The sequence below is a fragment of the Delphinapterus leucas genome, chromosome 7, assembly GCF_059928025.1.
Source record: "Delphinapterus leucas isolate spDelLeu-1000000601 "Yukka" chromosome 7, BTC_Dleu_Yukka2, whole genome shotgun sequence".
Lineage (NCBI taxonomy): Eukaryota > Metazoa > Chordata > Mammalia > Artiodactyla > Monodontidae > Delphinapterus > Delphinapterus leucas.
Genome location: NC_143135.1, coordinates 50,458,744 through 50,482,583, shown reverse-complemented (window position 1 = coordinate 50,482,583; position 23,840 = coordinate 50,458,744). Strand labels below are relative to the sequence as shown.

Below are 23,840 nucleotides of genomic sequence, written 5' to 3'. Positions count from 1 at the left end.
AGAGGCCCTCAGAAGAAACCAACCCTGCCAACACCTTGATCTTGGACTTCTAGCCTCCAGAACTGTGAGGAAACAAGTTTATGTTGTTTAAGCCACCTCATCTGTGATACTTTGTTATGGCAGCCCTAGGAAACTAATACAGACGCTTATACTCACTATTAATCAAAGAAATGGAAATTCAAATCACCGTGAGATTCTATTCTATACTTATGAGATTGACAAAAACAGACAGGAATGACTGTTGGTGAGAATATGGATTAACGGAAACTCTTACACTGCCCCGAAGGGTACAGATTGATACGTCCAATATAAAAACATTTGACATTATCTAGTCAATTTAAAGATGCACTTAGCTTATGACCCAGCAGTTCTACTGCTCGGAATATAACCTAGAGAACCTCTGGCACATGGGTACCAGGAGACTTTTGAAAGAATGTTCATAGCAACTTCCTTTATAAGACTAGAAAAAGCTAGAAATAACCCAGCTGTCCACTGACAGTAAGATGAATAATGGAATACAAGATAGCAATAAAAATGGAAGTTCTGGGGCTTCCCTGGTGGCGCAGTGGTTGAGAGTCTGCCTGCCGATGCAGGGGACACAGGTTCGTGCCCTGGTCCGGGAAGATCCCACATGCCGCGGAGCGGCTGGACCAGTGAGCCATGGCCGCTGAGCCTGCATGTCCGGAGCCTGTGCTCCGCAACGGGAGAGGCCACAACAGTGAGAGGCCCACGTACCGAAAAAAAAAAAAAAGGAAGCTCTGCAGGCACATGCATTAATATGGATGAGATTCACAAATGTAATATTGAGCAAAAAGCAAATTGCACAACAAGGACCTACAGTATAGCACAGGGAACTATACTCAGTATTTGTAGTAACCTATAATGGAAAAGAATCTGAAAAAGAATATGTGTGTGTTTGTGCATGTGTGTGTATGGCTAAATCACTTTGCTTTACACTTGAAATTAACACAACATTGTAAATTAGCTGTACTTCAATTTTAAAAAAAAAGCAACTTGCAAAAGAATACACACACTAAGATGCCATTTATGCAGTGTTCAAAAATATCCAAGAAAACAGTATCATTTTGAGATACATCATATGTAGTAACTATTAAAAGGAAAAAAGAAAAGAGGAGCTTGGTAAAATTCAGTAGAGTGGTTACATCTAGAGCAGCATGCATTTGCAGAAGGGCAGATATTCCCCAAGGGAGTAAAAATTGCTTCTGGATTTTGAGGGGTGATTTGCAAAAAAATCTTAGATATTACAGCATTCCATAATACATAAACATATATACAGTATATTTGTGGTATTAAAATTTAATCAAAGAGGGAGATTAGGGGAAAAATGTCTTGAAAGGTTCCCTGGATTGGGGAGTGGGAGTGATAACACTTAAAAAACATTAAAAAAAAAAAAAAACAGGCTGAGGAACGTTCCTTTCGAAGGAACGTGGGAATGCAATAAGGAGAGGTTATATAGATTTTGACAGTAATAGTAATGTTTTATTTAATCTCAGTGATGGATACAGAGGTGTTCTTTAACAACTGTTTATTGAATGCTACTTTAGACAGAGTCACTGTGCTAGTTGCTGAAGGATACATCAGTAATGAGACTTAAGGCCTGACCTCAGTTGTCACAAGGAATGACAGAGGGGAGCAGGAAGGGACTGGAGGGAAAGATTACAAAGGGGATGAGGAAACTTTTGAGGGTGAGGGATAAGTTCATTATCTTGATTGTGGTGATATCTTTACAGGTGTATAGGTAAGTTAAGACTTACCAAAGTATACACTTTAAATATGTACAGTTTATTGTATGTCACTTATACTTCAGTAACAGCTTTACAGAGAGAGAGATTGGACATATATCCCAGAGAAAATGAAAATTTATTTTCACACAGAAACTTGGACACAAATGCTTTATTCATAATAGCCAAAAACTGGAAACTGCTTAAATGACCTTCAGTGAGTGAGGGATCAAACACATGGTGGTACTTCCATACTATGGAATACTACTCAACAATAAAAAGGAGTGAACTGTTGATACATGCAACAAATTGGATGAACTTATAGGAAATTATGCTGAGTGAAAATGGAAATCTCAAAAAGATATATGGTGGGACTTCCCTGGTGTTCCAGTGGTTAAGACTTGGTGCTTCCACTGCAGGGGGCATGGGTTCAATCCCTGGTCAGGGAACTAAGATCCCTCATGCCGTGCCACATGGCCAAAAAAGAAAAGATATATGGTGCATGATTCCATTATGTAACATTTGTGAAATAACATATTTATAGAAATAGAGAACAGATTAGCAATTGCCAGGAATTAGGGATGAGGAAAGTAGAGGGAGCTATTATGGAGTAGCACAAGGGAGTCATGTGGTGATGGTTCAGTTAAGTATCTTGATTGTGATAGTGGTTACATGAAGTTATACATATGATAAAATTGTATAGACCTCTACACATACACCACCCCAAAATGAGTGCATATATAACTGGTGAAATCTAAATAAGCTTTATGCTTTGTACCAGTGTCGATTTCCTGGTTTATATATTTATGCAAGACACCGACATTGGGAGGTGCACAGGATCTCTTTGCAACTTCCTTTCAAAATGAATTGTTCGAGACAGAAGACCAGTAACTAACCCAGTACCTCTAGTGTACAGATCTTGTTTTCTATGTACTTTCTCCTACTCACTTAAAAATAATAATAATAAAAGTAAATAAATAAAAACAGTGCTTCTTGGGAAAATAGCACTGATTCTAGATCTGGGACATGAAATATTTAAGGTAAATGTTAAATAATTTGTCATAATGGAAAGCAAGGAAACTGTCAAAATTATCAAAAACTACTAGTCCCATCTCAAAGGGACTCAGGATGTGATCTTGCTAGCCAAAGATGGGATAATTTTAGCATCAATAATGATAATAACAACAGTAGATTAAAACACATCAAATATTTTAAAATCCATGACTTCATAATAATAATTTATTAAAGCTATAATTGGTCATTCTTTGGAGGTTGCTAGGGAAACAGCTCAATTTGAAAACTAGATAATAAAGGGAAGAGGAAATGTTTATCCTGCCTTATACAAAATGTACCTCAAGGTAACTAAATAATTGACTTGGAAAGTTTTTCTTATGGAAGTATTCCAGCTAATAAATGAAAAAGGAATGATAGAATTCCTTGAAAAAGTGACAGAAAAAATAGAAAAATCTCTAGTTTTTGTAACCCCTAATATGTTTAGGCATTTATCATCATAGGTCTGTTCTATTAGTTTCCTAGGCTGCTGTACAAATTACCATAAACTGGATGGCGTAAAATGACCGAAATTTATTCCCTCTGAGTTCTGGAGGCCAAAAGTCAGAAATGAAAGTGTCAGCAAGGCTGCACTCCCTCCAAAGGCTTCAGAGGATAATCAGTTTCTTACCTCTTCCAGCTTCTCATAGCTTGAGACATTTTTTGGTTTGTGGTCACATTACTCCAGTCTCTGCCTCTGGTCTCATTGGCTCCTCTTCTGTCTGTGTTTTCTTCTGTTTGCCTTTTATAATGACATCACTTATCATTAGATTAAGGGCCCAACCACAGAATCCAGAATGACTTCCTAATCTCAAAATCCTTAACAATTACATCTGCAAAGGGCCTTTTTCCAAATGAGGTAACATTCACAAGTTCCAGGGATTAGGACGTGGACATCTCTTTTGGGGGGCCACCATTCATTCAGCCCACTACAACTGTTAATACCAAAAAGAGACGAGTCAGAGGCAAGCCTCTTCATAGAAGTAAACACCACCTTGTCAAAAAATAAAAATAAAACAAAAACCTAAACGCAAAGAAGCATCAACTTACAGGACACACAAGAAACAGAATACTGCGAGGATGGAGTCAACAAAACTTAGACTGTGGGAAACTCTACAAAACAAAAGCTCAGTTTCTTCAACAAACAAATTGCAGGGCGGTGGGGTTAAGGGAGATGGAGGAAGAAACCTATATATGAAAACAAACCTAAGCAACATCATCCATTTGCACTGTGGGAACCTTACTGTGATCCCGATTTGTAAAACTTTAAAATATGGAACAGAAATTTGAACATTTACTGGTTGTTTTATAATATTTTTTGTAAATTTTAATATGGATATATTTTTTAAAGTCTTTGTCTTTTAGACATTACACTGAAATATTTATAGATGAAATGATATGTCTAGGATGTGCTTCAATATAATTGGGGTGGGGGAGGAGCAGGTAGGTTTATAGATGAAACAAGAACTTGTGTTTTTGGAAGTTGGGTGGTAGGTACATGGGGATACATTATTCTGTTCTCTCTACTTTGAAATGTTCCGTAACAAAAAATTAAAAATTTAAAAAGGTTGATACTTCCCCCTTGAAAGAAAGAAAAAGAGGAAAGAAAGAAAGAAAAGGAAATTTGGTTTGTGGTGCTTGAGAGGATAGGTTTAGCAACTAGAAGGATGATCTTAGCTTTTTTCTGCATGGTGACTAGAGAGGCTGTGTCTCAGGGCTGTGTCAAGAGCTTTCACAGGGGACTTCCCTGGTGGCGCAGTCCTGTGTTCGATCCCTGGTCCTGGAAGATCCCATATGCTGCGGAGCAACTAAGCTACAACTACTGAAGCCCACGCACCCTAGAGCCCGCGTGCTGCAACTACTGAAGCCTGCGGGCCTAGAGCCCATGCTCAGCAGCAAGAGAAACTACCTCAATGAGAAGCCCACACACCGCAACGAAGAGTAGACTCCACTCTCCACAACTAGAGAAAGTCCGTGCGCAGCAACGAAGAACCAACACAACCAACCAACCAACCATCCAATAAATAAATAAATAAATAATTTAAAAAAGAATAAAAAAGAGCTTTCACAGCTACTCTAGCTTAAAACTGGAATCCAGGAAAAGAAAAAAACACATTTCCCTTTGAGAATATGCTTATTCAGCCAGCCTTTCATGACCATATTTTTTCAACCACTCCTTCCTCCATCCCTCCCCTTCAGTCTGGATTAAATAGCACCATCTTTTGTGCTCTCCTAGTACCTTCTACATACTTTGATAGGGTATTTTAATTGTGTGATCTGTTTAGTTCTCCCGGTTTCTAGATTATAAATTCCTTGAAGATATTAACTTTGTTTATTCATATTTATTCCTCTGTGTATTCCCCCTCTTGGCTGCATTTAACATTAGGCCTGGTAAGCTCTCTCAGTAAATGGTTGTTGAATGGGGGTGGGGGGTGCAGAGGAGCAATAGAGAATTGGGTTGTGCTGGTAAATAAAATGCAGAATATACCTCCTACTTTCTCCATCTCCTGAATGAATTCTTTTCCCAGGACTACTAAAGTATAGCCACAGAGCTGCTTTAAACTTTTCTTTTCTTTCTTCTGCCCGTCCTCTGGCAGAGGTGCTAATGAGCTGTAATATACTACAAATGAAAGAAGAGTTAAGGGTAAGCAGTGTAGCAAAATAGAAAATGGGTTTCTGCACAATCACATGTTGCTGATTTCCACTCTTTCCCAGAGTATATAATACAATGAATTCTTTTTAGATGACTGTCTTTCTGTGCTATTTGTTTTGTTACTTTATGTGTATTAGAATTCCCCTTCTCTATAAATTACTTTCTAGTCTGTCTTCTTGGTATGCTTTAAGATGGTAATTAGAATACAGCCTCCTTAAAAAGGTGGCAAGAAGTACTGGAAAAATACTATTTTGTGTTATGTATAAGGTTATTTGGCAGTTTCCTAGTAGATGGCAATCTCCATAAAGCAAACTTAAGAGGCCTACAAAACTTTAGAACTGGGAGAGACCTGACAAACTAATGGGCTTCCCTATTTGCACCCCCCACCCCCAACACACCCCCACCCCCCCACACCCACACCCCACACCCCCACACCCCCACCCCATGTTCAAAAGAATAACATTTTGTGTAATAGCCATCTTTTTGTAGTCTTAATGTAGTGCACATTGTCTAGTCCCCAAATCTGGGCTAGTTTCTAAACTAGTACTTTCCATACTTAGATTCTTGAGAAAATGGGACACAAGGATAACAACTATTATCTAAAATGACAAAAAAAAATTGTAATTATAATTTCTTTTTGACCACGTAGTACTGGATGATTGCTCATTTTTGGAAAACAGCAGAATAAAGCTTAAACTTTAAAACACAATTATTGAACATTTTAACCTTATTAAAGACTTAAAGATATTTTATTTTCTCTTTAGGTGGTACGAGACTATAATCTTCAGCTGTTTTTACAAGAGAATGCTGTATTTCACAAACCCCAGCCCTTCCAGTTCCAGCCTTGTGACAGTGATACTGTAAGGAAATTCCAGATTTTCATTTCATTTGTCTTTAAGCTATGTTTGTTCTTAAATAATTTCTATCCTTGGAATAGACAGACAAAAACTGACTGTATCTCAATATTATAACAAAACTGTGAGGATGCAGAGAAACTGTGACATTTCTTCTTTCTAAAATGTGACTAACACGCCCAGTATCTTTATGCTAACAACTTTCTGCTTAATAGGGTTAAATCATAAAACAAGTTACTGGAAATCTGAAAACTGAACTGAGGGAAAAAGAAAAAAATACTCAATAAATTTTTTTCAATTCAAATGTAAATTACATACTTTCTATTCATGAAATTCTTCACATGCATACCCTTCCAAAGAAACCAGTGGTTAAGTTTTAACCAGAATAGAATTAATAAATAGAATAATGAATATATGCATACAAATATTTTTACTGGTTTTATTAAAAATTATAGACCCTTTATAATTCCTTTCAGATTTCTTAGAATGTTAAAGTATTAACACAGATGCCAAATTGGCAGTGTTTAAAAAACAATCATTAATCATACATTTTTATCCTTGAGTTTAATCTATGAAAAATGATAGCCATTTTTTAATTAAAGAAAAAGAACCAGAATACTAATTTAATGACATTTTTAAAAAGGTATTTAACTTCTACAAGTTGAGAAAGCACATGTTGGCATATCTAGCACATTCTCTCAATGCAGGCAAACCAAGAGGGAAGTCAAGTTGTATTGGTAAAGTCTGTTGGTAAACCTAGAATCAAAACCAGGGGAGTTTATGATATCAGTTTAATGGTATCAGTTTAATAGAAACCTTTGCTGGAGATATCTTCATTACTTTTCCTACTAAATTTTAAGTAGCCCTGTTAGTGGCTATATAAAGAAATGTAGGAAATCAGCGTTTCCCTCTAGATTTATTAACCCTTGCCCTTTATAGTAGCGCCTTTTTTTATCGACCAGCTTTTGCTGAATGACTCGGAGACATTGTCCTGAGGATACAGGGTATGGACAAGTTTGCCAAGCTTGACTTAAAATTGCGACTAATTTGAGATTATTTTATCTTTGCCCATTTTCCTCAGGAAAATCAGAATAATAGTGACTCTCATCTCACTCATCCAAAGCCCAATGACAACCTGAAATCCTTCATTGTTTCTGAACACTGTGCTAAATGTTCTTAGCTGTGTGTCCCTGTTTGCCTTAAAATTCTAACTCTATGCTGTTTTCTGTCCTTGTGCAATCTGTACTGGGCAGAGTTTAAAAGCTGCCCAGCTGGTGGATATTGAGCTCTCCCCTGTCAGTGCTCTGAGAATGACCATAGCTGAGGTATATGGGGGTGTGGGTCAAGGGTGGGAGGGATGGGGTGTGTGGGTTTGCATGCTGATGAAGGGTGGGACCTGGTATTGGAATGAAAGTTATAAATATATGTGTAAGGGGCTACTGAATGCATAAGCTGGGGCTTTCCGTTTTTCCCTTATAAATTAGGGATTTCTTTTCCTCTTTATAGTGAAAAGATTGAGCTTTTCATTTGTCATCTTGTCTGAAGCACCTTAGTTTTCCTCAGCAGGAGTGCTGGAAAGAACCTTAGAGCTAACTTGCCTTTGTTAAAGAGGAAACTGAAGCCTAGAAAGGAAGAGAGACTTGTCCAGAGTCATACAGTGAATTAATGACACATTAATGTCTTGATTGCAGTTTAATGTTCTTTCCACATGCTACTCTGTTTTCTAAGAAGAAATGTTCAGCACTTGGGGAGCAGTTAATTTTGTCATAATGGAAAAAGATAAATGCTCACATATTTGTAAAAATCATCCCAGATTGTCAACCACTGAAAAAGTCTTTAGAATAATCATTTTGAAAATGTTTTTACCTGTAAAATTTGTTGTATGTACTTTTTGTTTTGTTGTAGATTAAGTATTCTTACTGCTCACAAAGAGTAAAATCCCAAATAATTGTTTTTACTCAGTATGGACTAGTACTGTTCTTTCATATGAGAATGGAACCATTGTTTACTTGCTTTTCTGGTTTCCTCTTGGAAAAGCCTGTCACGGAGAGTGCCAGTCAGTGCCCCATTAACTTACTCCTCCTGCCGGGGAAATGCAGGGCATGTAGGAAGCACTAATTGCCACTATCTTCTGTCGTATTTCTGAAATTGCTATTGTTACTATCCTATTTTGGAGCATATTTTAATTCAACAGACACTGAGTCCCTACTGCATCTGAGTGCCAGTCGTTCAGATAGAGGCTGAAGATAGCTATTACATGTTAAGAGCCTGGACTAGATGAGCTCACTGACATGTACACAAATAAGTACAATATAATGAGGCAAGTGCTGTATATGTTAGAGTGCTCCTGCTGTCCATTGATGGATACAGTTAATGCATCCTGATGTAGTATAATTTTTTTTTTTTGCGGTACACAGGCCTCTCGCTGTTGTGGCCTCTCCCGTTGCGGAGCACAGGCTCCGGACGCGCACGCTCAGCGGCCATGGCTCACGGGCCCAGCCGCTCTGCGGCATGTGGGATCTTCCCGGACCAGGGCACGAACCCGTGTCCCCTGCATCGGCAGGCGGACTCTCAACCACTGCGCTACCAGGGAAGCCCTGATGTAGTATAATCTTTTTACAAATTTTTTGAGGCATATTTACATATCATATAATTCACCCATTTCAAGTATATTATTCACTGATTTTTAGTAAATTGACCAAATTGTACAACCATCATCACAAGTAAGTTTTAGAACATTTTCTTGACCCCAGTAAGATCCCTCACGTCCATTTACTGTTAATCCCTATTCCCATCCCCTGCCCAGGCAACCTCTAGTCTATTTTCTTTCTCTATAGGTTTCCGTTTTCTAGAAATTTCGTGTAAATTGAATCATACAATATGTGGTCTCTTATGTCTTGCTTCTTTCACCTAGCATGTTTTTGAGGTTCATCTATGTCTTAGAATGTATCAGTAGTTTGTACCTTTTTAATTACTGAAGAGTGTTATGAATATACCACATTTTGTTTATCTGTTCATCAGTGATAGACATTTAGGTTGTTACCCACTTTTGGCTATTATCAATAATGCCGATATTAACATTTGTGTACAAGTCTTTGTATGAATATGTTTTCAATACTCTTGAGTTGCTGAGTCTTATGGTAAATTTGTTTCACTTTTTAAGAAATTGACAAACTATTACAAAGTGGCTACCATTTTGTGTTTCCATTACCATTGTATATGGGTTCTTGTTTCTCCACATCTTCACTTCCATTTGTTATTGTCTCTCTATCTCTTTGCTTATAGCCATCCTAGAGGATGTGAAATAGTATTTCATTGTGGTTTTGATTTGCATTAACCTAATGACTGATGATGTTGAGTATCTTCTAATGAGCTTATTAGTGATTCATATATTTACTTTGGTAAAATGTCTATTCATATCTTTTGTCTTTTTTTATCAGATTGTTTGTCTTCTTAGTATGGATTAGATCTTGAAGATGAATTGAAATTTACTTTGCAGTGATTGAAAAACAACATGCCAGGAAGTGAAAATAACAATTGAAAATAATAGGTGAAATTCACTGAAGATTTGTTTCATGCTAGATATTTTTCTAATTGCATTGCCTGTATTAACTCATTTAGTCCTCTCAACAATCCTATATTTTAGGTTCTCTTTTTAATCCTCATTTTATAGTTGAGGAAACTATAGTTAAGAAATTTGCTCAAGATCACTCAGCTAATAAGTGTTGGAGCCAGAAAAGCTTGAAAGTGCATCACCTGTTGAAATAGCAAGGAGGTTTGGTATGGTGAAGGTGTTGAACAACACCATAAATGTAGGTTGCAACCAGATTTTGTGTATGAGTTTTACATATGGTAGTATATGGAGAACTATGGAATGTTTTCAAGTAGGACAGTGATATGATAATTGTAGATGGATTCCCCCTGCGGGACAGTAGTGTTCCTTAATTTTATTTTGGATTTTATAATTTATATTAGGAACTTTGAACTCCTTATGGATTTAACACATTCATTTTTCACTCAATAGATATTTATTGTGTATAATTTGTATATACCCTTGCCTTATGTAGAGATGAGTAGTCAATAAATATTTGATCTAGATTTAGGTAAGATGCATTCAGGAAAGCCATAGGACTTTTAAAGTCACCACCATGATTAAATTTAACTTAATTTTCTTCTGAAGGTTTTCATATATTATCTTAACATTTTTTTAAAAAACTTTTTAATATAACCCATTTCAAATTCCAGTATTTTCCCTACAAAAGTCAAAAATGTCCAGTTGAAAACATACAGTCACAGTATTACCACTGGAATTTAATTAAGTGTTGAAATTATTGCACTTCTTCTTTTTGTGGCTTATCTTTTTTTATCTGCTGGTAAATCAAAATTCCTTTTCATTTTATTTTAATATATGATTATTTTGAGTCATGTTTTAGAATGATATACCAAAAGGAACTGGCCAAAATGATTTTATAAGGTCACAATTATCTATTCTGTGCAGCCATAGAATTAAATTAGGAATCTTAGTTTAACCATAAGATGGTTACAAGTGACAGTGATCAGTGCCAAGTTTCATCTGATGTAGTAATTTAGTAGCTGGCTTATGGTTAATACTGAAATATTTCCATGTCTGTATTTCCATATAGAGTTACCGATTTCTAAAGTATCCTTTCTTTATTCTTCTTTATATCTTCTGGTATCAGATGATACCAGAAAGTCAAAAATCTTTCTAGAAATAGTAAAGTTCACCTTTCTTCACTGAACTGAAAGTTTTTAATACAAGATTGTTCTGAGAAGAATATGGAATGTAGCCTAAAATTTTTTTAAAATAATTTTTTAAATTTTATTATTTTATTTTTTTGGCTGCTTTGGGTCTTTGTTGCCACATGTGGGATCTTTGTTGTGGCATGTGGGATCTTTTTTAGTTGTGGCATGAGGGCTCTTAGTTGCTGCATGCGGGATCTAGTTCCCTGACCAGGGATGGAACCCAGGCCCCCTGCATTGGGAGCGTAGGGTCTTAACCACTGGACCACCAGGGAAGTCTCAATGAGAGAATTTACATTTATCAGGCTCTCTATGTTGAAGAGTCATTCAGCTGTCACATGGGTCATACTTGTATTAGAGATTCATACAGGTGTTGTACAATGAGAAATCATGGGCTGTGCTGTGTGCTAGCTGTGTTTATTTATTTATTTACATCTTTATTGGAGTATAATTGCTTAACAATGGTGTGTTAGTTTCTGCTTTATAACAAAGTGAATCAGCTATACATATACGTATATCCCCATATCTCTCCCCTCTTGCGTCTCCCTCCCTCCCACCCTCCCTATCCCACCCCTCTAGGTGGTCACAAAGCACCTAGCTGATCTCCCTGTGCTACGCGGCTGCTTCCCACTAGCTGTCTATTTTACATTTGGTAGTATATATAAGTCCATGCCACTCTCTCACTTCATCCCAGCTGACCCTTCCCCCTCCCCGAGTCCTCAAGTCCATTCTCTAGTAGGTCTGCGTCTTTATTCCCATCCTGCCCCTAGGTTCTTCATAAACACACGAAAGAATGCTCAACATCATTAATCATTAGAGAAATGCAAATCAAAACTACAGAGAGGTATCACCTCACACCAGATAGAATGGCCATCATCAAAAAATCTACAAACAATAAATGCTGGAGCGGGTGTGGAGAAAAGGGAACCCTCTTGCACAGTTGGTGGGAATGTAAATTGATACAGCCTCTATGGAGAACAGTATGGAGGTTCCTTAAAAAACTAAAAATAGAACTACCATATGACCCAGCAATCCCACTACTGGGCATATACCCTGAGAAAACCATAATTCAAACAGAGAAATGTACCACAATGTTCATTGCAGCACTATTTACAATAGCCAGGACATGGAAGCAACCTAAGTGTCCATCGACAGATGAATGGATAAAGAAGATGTGGTACATATGTACAATGGAATATTACTCAGCCATAAAAGGAAACAAAATTGAGTTATTTATAGTGAGGTCGATGGACCTAGAGTCTGTCACACAGAGTGAAGTAAGTCAGAAAGAGAAAAACAAATACCATATGCTAACACATATATATATGGAATAAAAAAAAAAGTTATGTGTTTATTTTTATTTACATATTTATATATATTTAACCTCTCTGATTCAGCTTCCTTGTATGAAATGACTCTATTGAGTTTGAAAATTAAACTTGACTCAGTGCCTTGCACATAGTAGATAGAAAATAAATGTTGACAGCCTTTTTTTTTTTCTATCCACAAGACAGGCATATTTCATTTTTTTAGGTTGTGCCACTAATTACTATAAGAAATACTAAAATATCAAATATAGAAGACATTACCAAGATTATAAAATATTGCAGTCATGGCCCCCAGTTCTCAACTCCCTTACTGAGTCTATCACTGAAAGTCCCTTGGGATTTCTGCTCTCCTGTTTTATTCTACAAGGCATAACTCACCAACCTCTCAGCAGTTTTTAAGGCTAAAAGGCAATCTGTATGGAATAAAGAGCAGCCAATAGCTAACGATTAGTGTCCATTCTTATTCTTCTTATAAGAACATGACTTGCCTTGCTCAGCATCTCTCTGCCCTGTATACATCTCAATGTGTCTCCCTTCCATTACCAGAACTAGTGATATGTACCCTTAGGGAGCATTTCCTCACATCCTGTGAAAAAGGACAAGGTCAATCTGGGATGGGAAATAATACGAGAAACATGCACGTCCACAAAACTTAGATAAGTATGACCTATACAAGCAGGAAAAACTTAAGGAAACGTTTCCCTCAAACTTCCTGGTGGGGATGAGAAGACCTTTTCCTCTTTACCTTCTCTGAACTGCAAATAATAAGAACTTCACATATAATGATAAAAGAAAAGAGCTGACATTAAATTTCCAACATATGATCTTTTCCTGTTATTTGAACTGCTAGTTCTGATATTTAATTCTGCCTTCTATAGATTAACAGTTATATTAAGACGACCACTTGCTGCAATTAGGATTTTGCACAATAACGTTTCACTTATGTGGGGCATTTTATGCATCTATTTAAAAATAAGTATTTAGCAAAAATGCCCTTGTCTATAAAAGACTATATGGAGTCAATATATCATGCAGAGAATTTACCTGAAAATTCTCATTGTTACAAGTGGCTCTTTCTGTTGATGGGAATCTTATATTGCATATAGCATTGGCTCATCATCATGAAAGCATTGTGATAGAGAATTTATGAAAAATCCTCCTGATGGGTAAATAGGTACCATCATCTTGTACATATACTGGCAACAGTATCCAAAAATGAAAACCCTAATTATAGACGTGTCACTTTCTAGAATCAGCAGTACCTACAGTCAAGTGTTCAAAGGGGTCTGTCCTAAGTTCTAGAGCCTTTCAAAAAGGACTTACTTTTCACAGAAAACTTACCATCTATATAATAGATCTTTCTCCCAGTCTGGTGCCTTTTCTAGCCATTGAGAGGAATCCAGAGCTTTCCATAGATGCCTTGGTAACGTACTGACATGCAAGGAGCCTGGAAGTTCACTTTTTTTAAAAAATATACCTTGTGATTATAGCTCTTAAAGCAAAGTCTCTGTTAGAGCTACCAAACTAAAGGTATACTCCTCCTGAGGTTGTTCCATCCAGTCATGCCTCTACATACGTCTAGAGAGTACCAGACACAAGGTTTTTTTGGTAGTCTTTTGTTTTCATGTCAGGGACATATTCTCCTTTCAGATTTACGTTTGGTATTCTAAGCCAAGACAAGAGAAGGGTATTCCTTTTTCAGAGTTCTCATTAGTTCCTCAGCCCAGCCTTACTGTAATTGTATATCCTCTTCCTCAGTTGTCCAAGGTTTTCCAGAAATGTTCAAAAGCTCAAGCAGCATTAATTGTCTTCTAGTTTACTCCCCTGAGAGACAAGGCACACTCAACCCAGTTATCCGGATGAGTTGCCACTTCTCTTCTAAGTGAAAGTGCTGCTATCCAAGCATAGTTAAATCAGAATAAGTTAAATTATGTCTCATGAGGAACACTGCTACACTTCTCTCCACAAAATATGTGACTTAAAGATCCACGGTCTCGGACTTCCCTGGTGGTCCAGTGGTAGAGACTCCGCACTTTCACTGCAAGGGGCACAGGGTTCGATCCCTGGTTGGGAAAGTTCCACATACTGTGCAGTGTGGCAAAAAAAATAAAAATAAAAGATCCACAATCTCCTATCAAAAGCTTTCAGTCAGTGTGTCTCAAAATTTGGAATCTTTCAGGTTTTAGAAAGGTAATCCATCTGTCATATACTGTGTAACACCCTGAGCAGAGTGTATGGAAGTACTCAGTGATCAAACACAGCATCTTTGCAATAAAACATTTGAATATTCACATCAAATGAAATAAATAAAAACTATAAATAACCTCTCTTTAGTTCAATTCAAATTTTAGCTCCAAACTTACCAAAAAGAAAAGGAAAAAAAACTTAATGATTTTCAGAGCATTTTGGATTTCAAAATTACAGGACTGTGAACTTGTATAAACATGACTGCTAAGAATATAATAGCCTACGAAGATCCAGATGCTTTTTACATGAAGAGGTCCTTCTGAGAACAAATAATAATTAACTTTCTTAAAATAATTAACAGTGTAGTATTAAATTTCATAAAGAATAAGTTGGATCAAATATTTAACACAATACATCTCTTATCTACCAGTAAACAAGTAGTGCAGATCCCTTGAATGAGGGTTAATAAGATTGTTCCTGGCGTACGATATTAGCATGACAACCCTAACATTATCTTTCTTGAAAATGGATTGGAATGCTCGTATTTTACTCTGTTAGTGGTTTTCATTCATCATACATGACCATCTCTTTTCCTCTCTTTCAAATGGTTATATTTTGGTTACAGACTTGAAAAATAATGACTATGTTTCTTGTGTGAAAATCAGCTTTTCTATCCCTACTCACTTTGTCCTTCTGCGTGCAGGCTCAGATATATGTCTGAACCTTCTATACCCTTATGCTAACCTTAAAATGAACTGAAATCATATCTTTCTCTAAGGACAAAACAGTTAAGATGACTTAAAGACTAATATATCAAGAATATATTGGAATGAGCGGGAATTCCCTGATGGTCCAGTGGTTAGGACTCCTCACTTTCACTGCCAAGGGCCTGGGTTCAGTCCCTGGTCAGGGAATTAAGATCTCGCAAGCTGCACAGCCAAAAAAAATAAAAACATTCTGTAGTGTAGTTCTTTAAAGTTATTTAATAACTGTAAATTTTGAAGACTGTATTTTAATATTACTTTCTAAAAAGATTTGTAATTTTTAAAAACAACATTGCTAGGCTCTGAAAGCCTTCCTAAACTCTTGAAAGAGTTTGGCTTTTGTTTTTCTAAAAACAAAATTAAATCAAAAGATGTCTCTTCTTTTCTTTTGTTTTTGGCTGCATCATACGGCATTCGGCATCTTAGCTCTCTGCCCGCCTGACTAGGGATGGAACACATGCCCCCTGCAGTGGAAGTGCGGAGTCCTAACCACTGGACCACCAGGGAAGTCCCTAAATCAAAAGATGTCTTAACATTTAAGTAAAAGCCTAGACAAAATTTCATTGAAAAGAAATTTGTATTTTAGCAATGTCTTTTTTTTTTTCATTTTAACATCTTTATTGGAGTATAATTGCTTTACAATGGTATGTTAGTTTCAGCTTCACAACAAAATGAATCAGTTATATATATACATATGTTCCCATATCTCTTCCCTCTTGCACCTCCCTCCCTCCCACCCTCCCCATCCCACCCCTCCAGGCGGTCACAAAGCACCGAGCTGATCTCCCTGTGCTATGCGGCTGCTTCCCACTAGCTATCTACCTTACGTTTGGTAGTGTATATATGTCCATGCCTCTCTCTCGCTTTGTCACAGTTTACCCTTCCCCCTCCCCATAGCCTCAAGTCCATTCTCTAGTAAGTCTGTGTCTTTATTCCTGTTTCACCCGTAGGTTTTTCATGACATTTTTTTTCTTAAATTCCATATATATGTGTTAGCATACGGTATTTGTCTCTCTCTCTCTGACTTACTTCACTCTGTATGACAGACTCTAGGTCTATCCACCTCATTACAAATAGCTCAATTTCGTTTCTTTTTATGGCTGAGTAATATTCCATTGTATATATGTGCCACATCTTCTTTATCCATTCATCCGATGATGGACATTTAGGCTGTTTCCATCTCTGGGCTATTGTAAATAGAGCTGCAATGAACATTTTGGTACATGACTCTTTTTGAATTATGGTTTTCTCAGGGTATATGCCCAGTAGTGGGATTGCTGGGTCATATGGTAGTTCTATTTGTAGTTTTTTAAGGAACCTCCATACTGTTCTCCACAGTGGCTGTATCAATTTACATTCCCACCAACAGTGTAAGAGGGTTCCCTTTTCTCCACACCCTCTCCAGCATTTATTGTTTGTAGATTTTTTGATGATGGCCATTCTGACTGGTGTGAGATGATATCTCATTGTAGTTTTGATTTGCATTTCTCTAATGTTAATGATGTTAAGCATTCTTTCATGTGTTTGTTGGCAATCTGTATATCTTCTTTGAAGAGATGTGTATTTAGGTCTTCTGCGCATTTTTGGATTGGGTTCGTAGTTTCCGTTGTTTTTGGTGTCTGTCCCCAGTGGCTAAGGTTGGTTCAGTGGGTTGTGTAGGCTTCCTGGTGGAGGGGACTAGTGCCTGTGTTCTGGTGGATGAGGCTGGATCTTGTCTTTCTGGTGGGCAGGTCCACATCTGGTGGTGTGTTTTGGGGTGTCTGTGGCCTTATTATTTTAGGTAGCCTCTCTGATGGGGGTGTGTTCCTGTCTTGCTAGTTGTTTGGCGTAGGGTGTCCAGCACTGTAGCTTGCTGGTCGTTGAGTGGAGCTGGGCCTTGGGGTTGAGATGGAGATCTCTGGGAGATTTTCGCTGTTTGATATTACGTGGAGCTGGGAGGTCTCTTGTGGACCAGTGTCCTGAACTTGGCTCTCCCACCTCAGAGGCAGAGCCCTGACGCCTGGCTGGAGCACCAAGAGCCTTTCATCCACACGGCTATGCGAGGAGCAGCTCCTTGATGAGATGCAAAAACCACAGGCCAGCTGTGAACTCAAGAGTCTGCTTCCCAGTTCACCTGGTGGAAGCTGTGGGCTTTCCCTCCACAGAGTGCGCAGGCCCAGTGACTCCATAATGGCTGCTTTTTTTTTTTTTTAATTAATTAATTTGTTTATTTATGGCTGTGTTGAGTCTTCATTTCTGTGCGTGGGCTTTCTCTAGTTGTGGCAAGCGGGGGCCACTCTTCATCACGGTGCGCAGGCCTCTCACTATCGCGGCCTCTGTTGTGGAGCACAGGCTCCAGACGCACAGGCTCAGGAATTGTGGCTCATGGGTCCAGTTGCTCCTCAGCATGTGGGATCTTCCCAGACCAGGGCCTGAACCCATGTCCCCTGCATTGGCAGGCAGATTCTGAACCACTGCGCCACCAGGGAAACCCTAATGGCTGCTTTTTAAAGAACAAATAAATTTCATAAAATAAAATGTATAAAAATTCCTTAATTGGGAGATTCAAAAAAAATTCCTTCCTTAGTCATCCATTTTGAGTGGATTTTGTAGTGAGAATTTAAACATGAAGAAAGAGACCTTTTATTTTACAAGTGTGAGAGGGATCTCAATCCTCAAGTGAGCTTTGAGAACCTGTATTAAAATGCATGGTACTCAATAAATTAGTCCCCTTTCTCCTCTGTTCATTCTGTTCTTCCCTACATAAAATACTTTCCTTCATCCATTAGAAGCTGATTCTAATTCAGTATGTTTATTCTCTTGTCCCTCTGAAGGCACCATTCTAATAATCTGGTGGCCTGCCCCTCACTTTAGGTTATATGTTTACCAGCCTTTACTGAGGGCATTCTGTGTACTATTAGGCATGGTGCTAGATGCCAGGAAATGTATCCTTTCGAGGCCTCAGATTGCCTAAAGACAAATAGGAAACATACATGCAGCAGTCACAGTATAATTTGATGTTGGCCTGACAGTAGCCACTCAGTAGATGTCTAACAAATTTAATAAATTAATATAATGGAGATATGTCTAAAGTGAAGGAGCCACTGAGTCTATCTGGGAAAGTCAGGGAAGATTTCACAGAGAACAAGGACTTGAACTGAGATTTGAAGAATAACTAGGAATTTGTCTGTGGACAAAAAAATATAGGGGAGTTATTCCAACCAGAGGTAACAGTACTCAAAAGCATAGGCTTGTGTTTGGATTGACATTTATTTTCCAGGAAAAGACCTATCTGCTTCTGAAATTTTTTATTAAAGTTTGTATGATTTTTGAAATGTGATGTTTCCAAATTTTCAAGAATCACATTTAGTTGACCTAACTTATCAAATAACCCAAACTGACAGACTAATAAAAAACTACCTAATCTACATTTAAAAGTCGATAGGAAATTCCTTTTATAGCATTTCTCTTCAGTTTGTAATTTATTTGAATTATTTTTGTTCTACTATTACTCTGAGAATTGTTATGTTATAATATATGCCTCTTTTAAAATAATCAAATTAAATAAGTGCACTTTTCCAGAGCTAGGCTACAGTGCTGTTTGATATTGAATTGTAAAAGTCTCATGTTCTGCTTCAGGAAAATAACAATGTTCTTTAAATTATTGTGCTTAGTAGCCTATATGTTACTATTCCTTTATGTATTTTAACTATACTTTTAAGAGGTAAATGAAAAGTGTTAAAAGTATGAACCAATGATTAAATTAACCAGCATATTAAAAAGAAGCAGTCACTAGCATTCCTTTGCTGGAATCAACCACTACTGATACCACCATTTTAAAAGGTAATGATCTTTACTAGATTCAGATTTATATTCATCTTTGATCTCCGGAGTGGCATTAGAACATTTCTCTATGTATTGTTTAGTACCCTGGGCTGTGTTTGCCTTGTATGGAATTCTCATTTGTCTAGAACTGTATTATAGGTAGCCATGTTTTTCCATGGCTTGATTTCAGAATTCATGAAAAAGATCAATTTACTTGAATTTTAGTTATGTGTTATTATTCCCTGCCCAGAGGGTCCCAAAGTCACGTCTCCCAATCAGTGGTAATTGTGATCTGTTCTGATCATTGGGCACTCCTGAGTAATAGTAAACCCATTGGGAATGAGAAAAAAGCCCTATCTTTTTTTCTCCAGCTTTTAAGTACAGATAATACTCAGTAAAAAGGTACAGATTTGTATGGGCATGTTGGCCATGCAGCCAACACACATTTTTAGACCCATTTACCAGTTCCTAAAATGTACCTCAGTAATAAAAATTAAATATCTCTATCAGTTGCCTCCTTTCTGTGTGCTCTCTATAAGTTCATTCTCTTTGAGATCCTTTCATTATATCTTCCGTCTTGTTTTTGCTTTATTATTTGGGCTATCAAGAACCTGGGAATTATTTGGACTTTATTATTAACAGTAATGACAAAATTTTTTGTTTCAAGTAATTTTCTGTTGGGTCTTTAACATTAGCAGTTACCATCTATTGGATGCTTATGTATATACCATAAGAGAATGTTTAAAATATGACCTCATTTTGCCCTAAATAACCCCTATGAGATAGGTGGCATTTTCACCAATTTTTGGCTGTAACTAAGACACAGATTAACTAACAGCCCATGATCATGAAGCTAATAAATGGCATAGAGAGGATTAAAACTGGGTTTGTCTGGCTTAAAAACCTGTACCTGGGCTCTTCAGAGTATACCTTTCTACCATACATCCTATAGATTACATTTGCGTCTTCATCCAGGGTTTAACTTTTTAAACCCTGGCTTCTGAGGACAGATAATGTAAATGCCTAGATCCTTTTTCAAAATAAATATAATAAGAGAGCTGGTTCCCTAATAGCCCAAAGAATGAATCGGTGTAAAATGTAAATGTAAAGTTGGTTAGATTTGAATATGTTTCAATTCATTTATCATTATATAATCTAGCTTTAGCTGAAATGTCTGCATAGAGTAAAAGTTTTTCAACCTTGCCTACAGTCCCCCCAACAAAAATATTAAATTTTTAATCCAATTTATCAAATTCTGTTTACCAATTTTGAGCTATATGTGACCTTGCAAAAGTCAGTTTGGGTTTTTTTTCTTTCTTTTTTAATATTTATTTACTTTTGGCTGCGTTGCGCATGCAGGGCATGCGGGATCTTTCCTTGCAGTGCACAGGCTTAGTTGCTCTGCAGCATGTGGGATCCTAGTTCCCCGACCAGGGATTGAACCCGCATCCCCTGCATTGGAAGATGGATTCTTAACCACTGGACCACCAGGGAAGTCCCACAAAAGTCAGTTTTTAAAGATCTTTCCACTCTAAAATTTTGCTTTTTGTATTAAAATCATCTTTGGATAATTCATATTTTAAAAAATTATTTTCTTTCCTAGTTATTTTACTAAAGATTTTTTTCATGGGTTCTTAAGAGTTAGAGAAAGTTAAAATAGTTTAGTGGTTAAGAGCTCTAATTCTGGAATCGGAAGTGGTAACAATTGAATATCTGGCACACGCTGGAAATTTTATTTAACATCTCTGAGCCTTGATTTCCTTTTCTATAAAATGGCTGTGTGACCCATCTCATAAGATTGTTATAAAAGTTATGTGAAGCACTTTCCACAGTACCTTGCATAATAGTGGTAAACTATTACTCTTGTTTAGTTAGATTTTTCAGTTTGTTCTTTGTGAAATATGGTTATAGCATTTTAGGGCAAGAAGAAACCCTTAGTAATCATTTGATGTAGCACCCCTATCTTTGAGATGACATTAAAGCCCAGAAGAACGACAAAAGCTAGCTTGAGGTTTGGTGGTAAGTATAACTAAATTAAACCCAATATTTTTGAGGATGGATAGGTTGTGTCGCTGTTATTGTATTGTTTTATTTTTCTCTTTTCACTTCTATGCAATGATTCTTTAATCCCATTGAAACTGTTGAGTTGTTTTTGTCTGTGCAACTGTTTTAGTGTCATAGTAGGTTGGCATAAATACTTTTTCTTCTTTGCTTAGCTTAGCTAGCTTGCTTTATACCCAAAATGGATCATGCTACAGTTAGAGATGAAGCTTTAATGTTCAGCAGTGTAAGACAAAAAGCTGTGATCATTTACGGTTTTCATACCATCCTCTTTGTCTTCTGCTAATCTTCTGTGACATGAGACATTGCTTCCCACAGTAGTGGAGCATGCCTCCTGTTTTGAGTGCTGGTAAAGTGAAGGCCCTCTGGTCTACCTACAAAATGGTAGTGATTTCAATAAGGATAACAATACTTTTCTCTCTGTTTTCTCTTGTGTTGTAGAGCCGACAGTTAGAATCAGAAACTGGGACCACAGAGGAGCACAGTTTAAACAAAGAGGCTCGGAAATGGGCCACACGTGTGGCACGGGAGCACAAAAATATTGTTCACCAACAACGGGTAAGTGTGATAGAGAATCTTAGGTTACGTCTAGCATTAAGCCAAATGTCAAACCAGTTTAAGGAGTTGAATTTTATTGATGTGGAAAATACCTGATAGATGTTTTTTCTATAATTTCTCAGCACTCAGAAGTATGTTCTCAGCTATCTTCTAAACTTGAAAATTCCTTAAGCCCTCTAGCAGCAACACAGTAATTTATCTGTTTGCCATAGAATTGCTTAAGGAAGACTAGTGATAGTGTATTATAATCTTTTGGGCAGTGGAAGAGATGTGCATATGTTGAATTAGGCTTTTCATCTCCAAGACAGACTTTCTGAAGATGCAGTTGTAGATTCCATGAAAATGTATCTCCAAGACTACACTTTAGGGACTTCCCTGGTGGTCCAGTGGTAAGGAATCCTCCTTAACAATGCAGGGGACACGGGTTCAATCTCTGGTCATGGAACTAAGATCCCACATTCCGCCGGGCAGCTAAGTCCATGCACCACAACTACTGAGCTTGCGTGCCTCAACTAGAGAGCCTGCATGACACAAGGTACAGAGCCCATGTGCTCTGGTACCTGCACGTCACAACTACAGAGCCCTTGAGCCCTTGTGCCCTGGAGCCTGTGCACCACAACTAGAGAAGAGAAAACCCACACGCCACAACTAGAGAGAAGCCTGCACGCCGCAATGAAAGATCCTGCATGCCTCAACGAAGATCCCACGTGCCACAACTAAGACCCAACGCAGCCAAAAGTAAATAAAATAAATAACTAAATAATAAATAAATCTTTAAAAAAGACGAAACTTTAAGTACAAAGAAATTATTTTAGATATAGTAAATTTTTTTCTATTTTCCATTTATTTATAACTTTATTTTTCTTTTTCTTTACCTTCATATCCAGCTTCTTAAGAGAATTATCTGTGTTTAGTATCTGTATTTCCTAACCTCCTGCTTATTTTTTAGCCCATTACATTTGAGCTTTCCCTTCTTCCCCTTTCCCTGCACCAATTCATAGAGACTGCACATGCCAAAATTACCAATGATGTCTGTTACTAAATCCAGAATGGCCACTTTAATTTCTTATCTTACTCAACCCGTTGGCAGTTGTATCACAATTGACAGTTCCCTTTGTCTTGAAATATTCTCTTCTCTAGTCATCCATGACTTAAACACTGTCATGGTTTTCCTTTTCCTCTCTAACATTCCTAGATTCTTTTAAAGGTTCTTCTTTCTTCATCTTACATTTACATTTTAAATTCCTTACGCTTACATACTAGGCTATCTTCTTTTCTTATTCTTTATTCTCATTATAGGCAGTCTTTACTACTGCCGTGGTTTCATTTACCAACAAATAATAAATTACCATCTCCAACAATGGGCCTTTCTTCTGTGTATACATATACCCTCTAGCCTGCTTTGACATCTTCTTTTCACTGTCACATCTTTTCTCAGGCATCTCGAATTCAGTGTTCCACTTATCTAATGCTGCATAACAAGCCACCTCAAATTTAATGCCACAAAAAGAGAATCTTTTAAATTGTTTCTTACTACTCTGGGGATTGGACGGGCTCAGCTTGGCAGTTCTCATTTAGGAGGTGGGGGTGGGGGTCTGTCATGTAATTACAATCAGATAGTGGCTGGTGCTAGAGTTATCTCACAGGCTCCCCCACTGAAATATCTGGTGTTTGGACCAGGAAGACTTGAATAGCTGGGAACTGGAATAATTAGAGCACCTTGTGCATCTCTGTCTCTTTGTGGTCTCTCCATACAGTTTCTCCAACATAGTGGCTTCAGATTAGCTGTACTTCTTACATGGTAGCTGGTAGCACAGGGCTGCAAAGGTGTGAGCCCCAAGAGTGAGCCAAGTAGGAGCTATACCATCTTTTCTGATCTAGCCTCAGAAGTAACAAGATTTTAATTTGTGTCATGTTTTTATGAATTGAGGCAGTCACAAAGCCCTGTCCAGATTCAAGGAGAGAGGTCATAAAATATCAGTATTTCTTGGTGGGGAAATTGCAAGGTTCTAGAAGAACATGTGGAATGGGAAATATTGTAGTAGCTATTTTTTGAAAAACACAATCTGCCACAGCCT

At 37.4% G+C, this 23,840-nt stretch overlaps 1 protein-coding gene across 3 annotated transcripts in view; it reads left to right on the top strand.

Annotated features, from left to right (window-relative positions):
- FCHSD2 (FCH and double SH3 domains 2) overlaps positions 1–23,840 on the top strand; it is a 294,342-nt gene that overhangs the window by 223,496 nt on the left and 47,006 nt on the right. For 2 of the 3 annotated variants that reach the window (XM_022593750.3, XM_022593747.3), the window contains exons 10-11: positions 6,210–6,305; positions 21,646–21,762. In XM_022593750.3, coding sequence (XP_022449458.1) covers positions 6,210–6,305; positions 21,646–21,762 — 213 coding nt within the window. Of the gene's footprint in view, positions 1–6,209; positions 6,306–7,552; positions 7,625–21,645; positions 21,763–23,840 lie in introns of all 3 variants that reach the window. The other variant, XM_089915292.1, reaches the window with a different exon arrangement.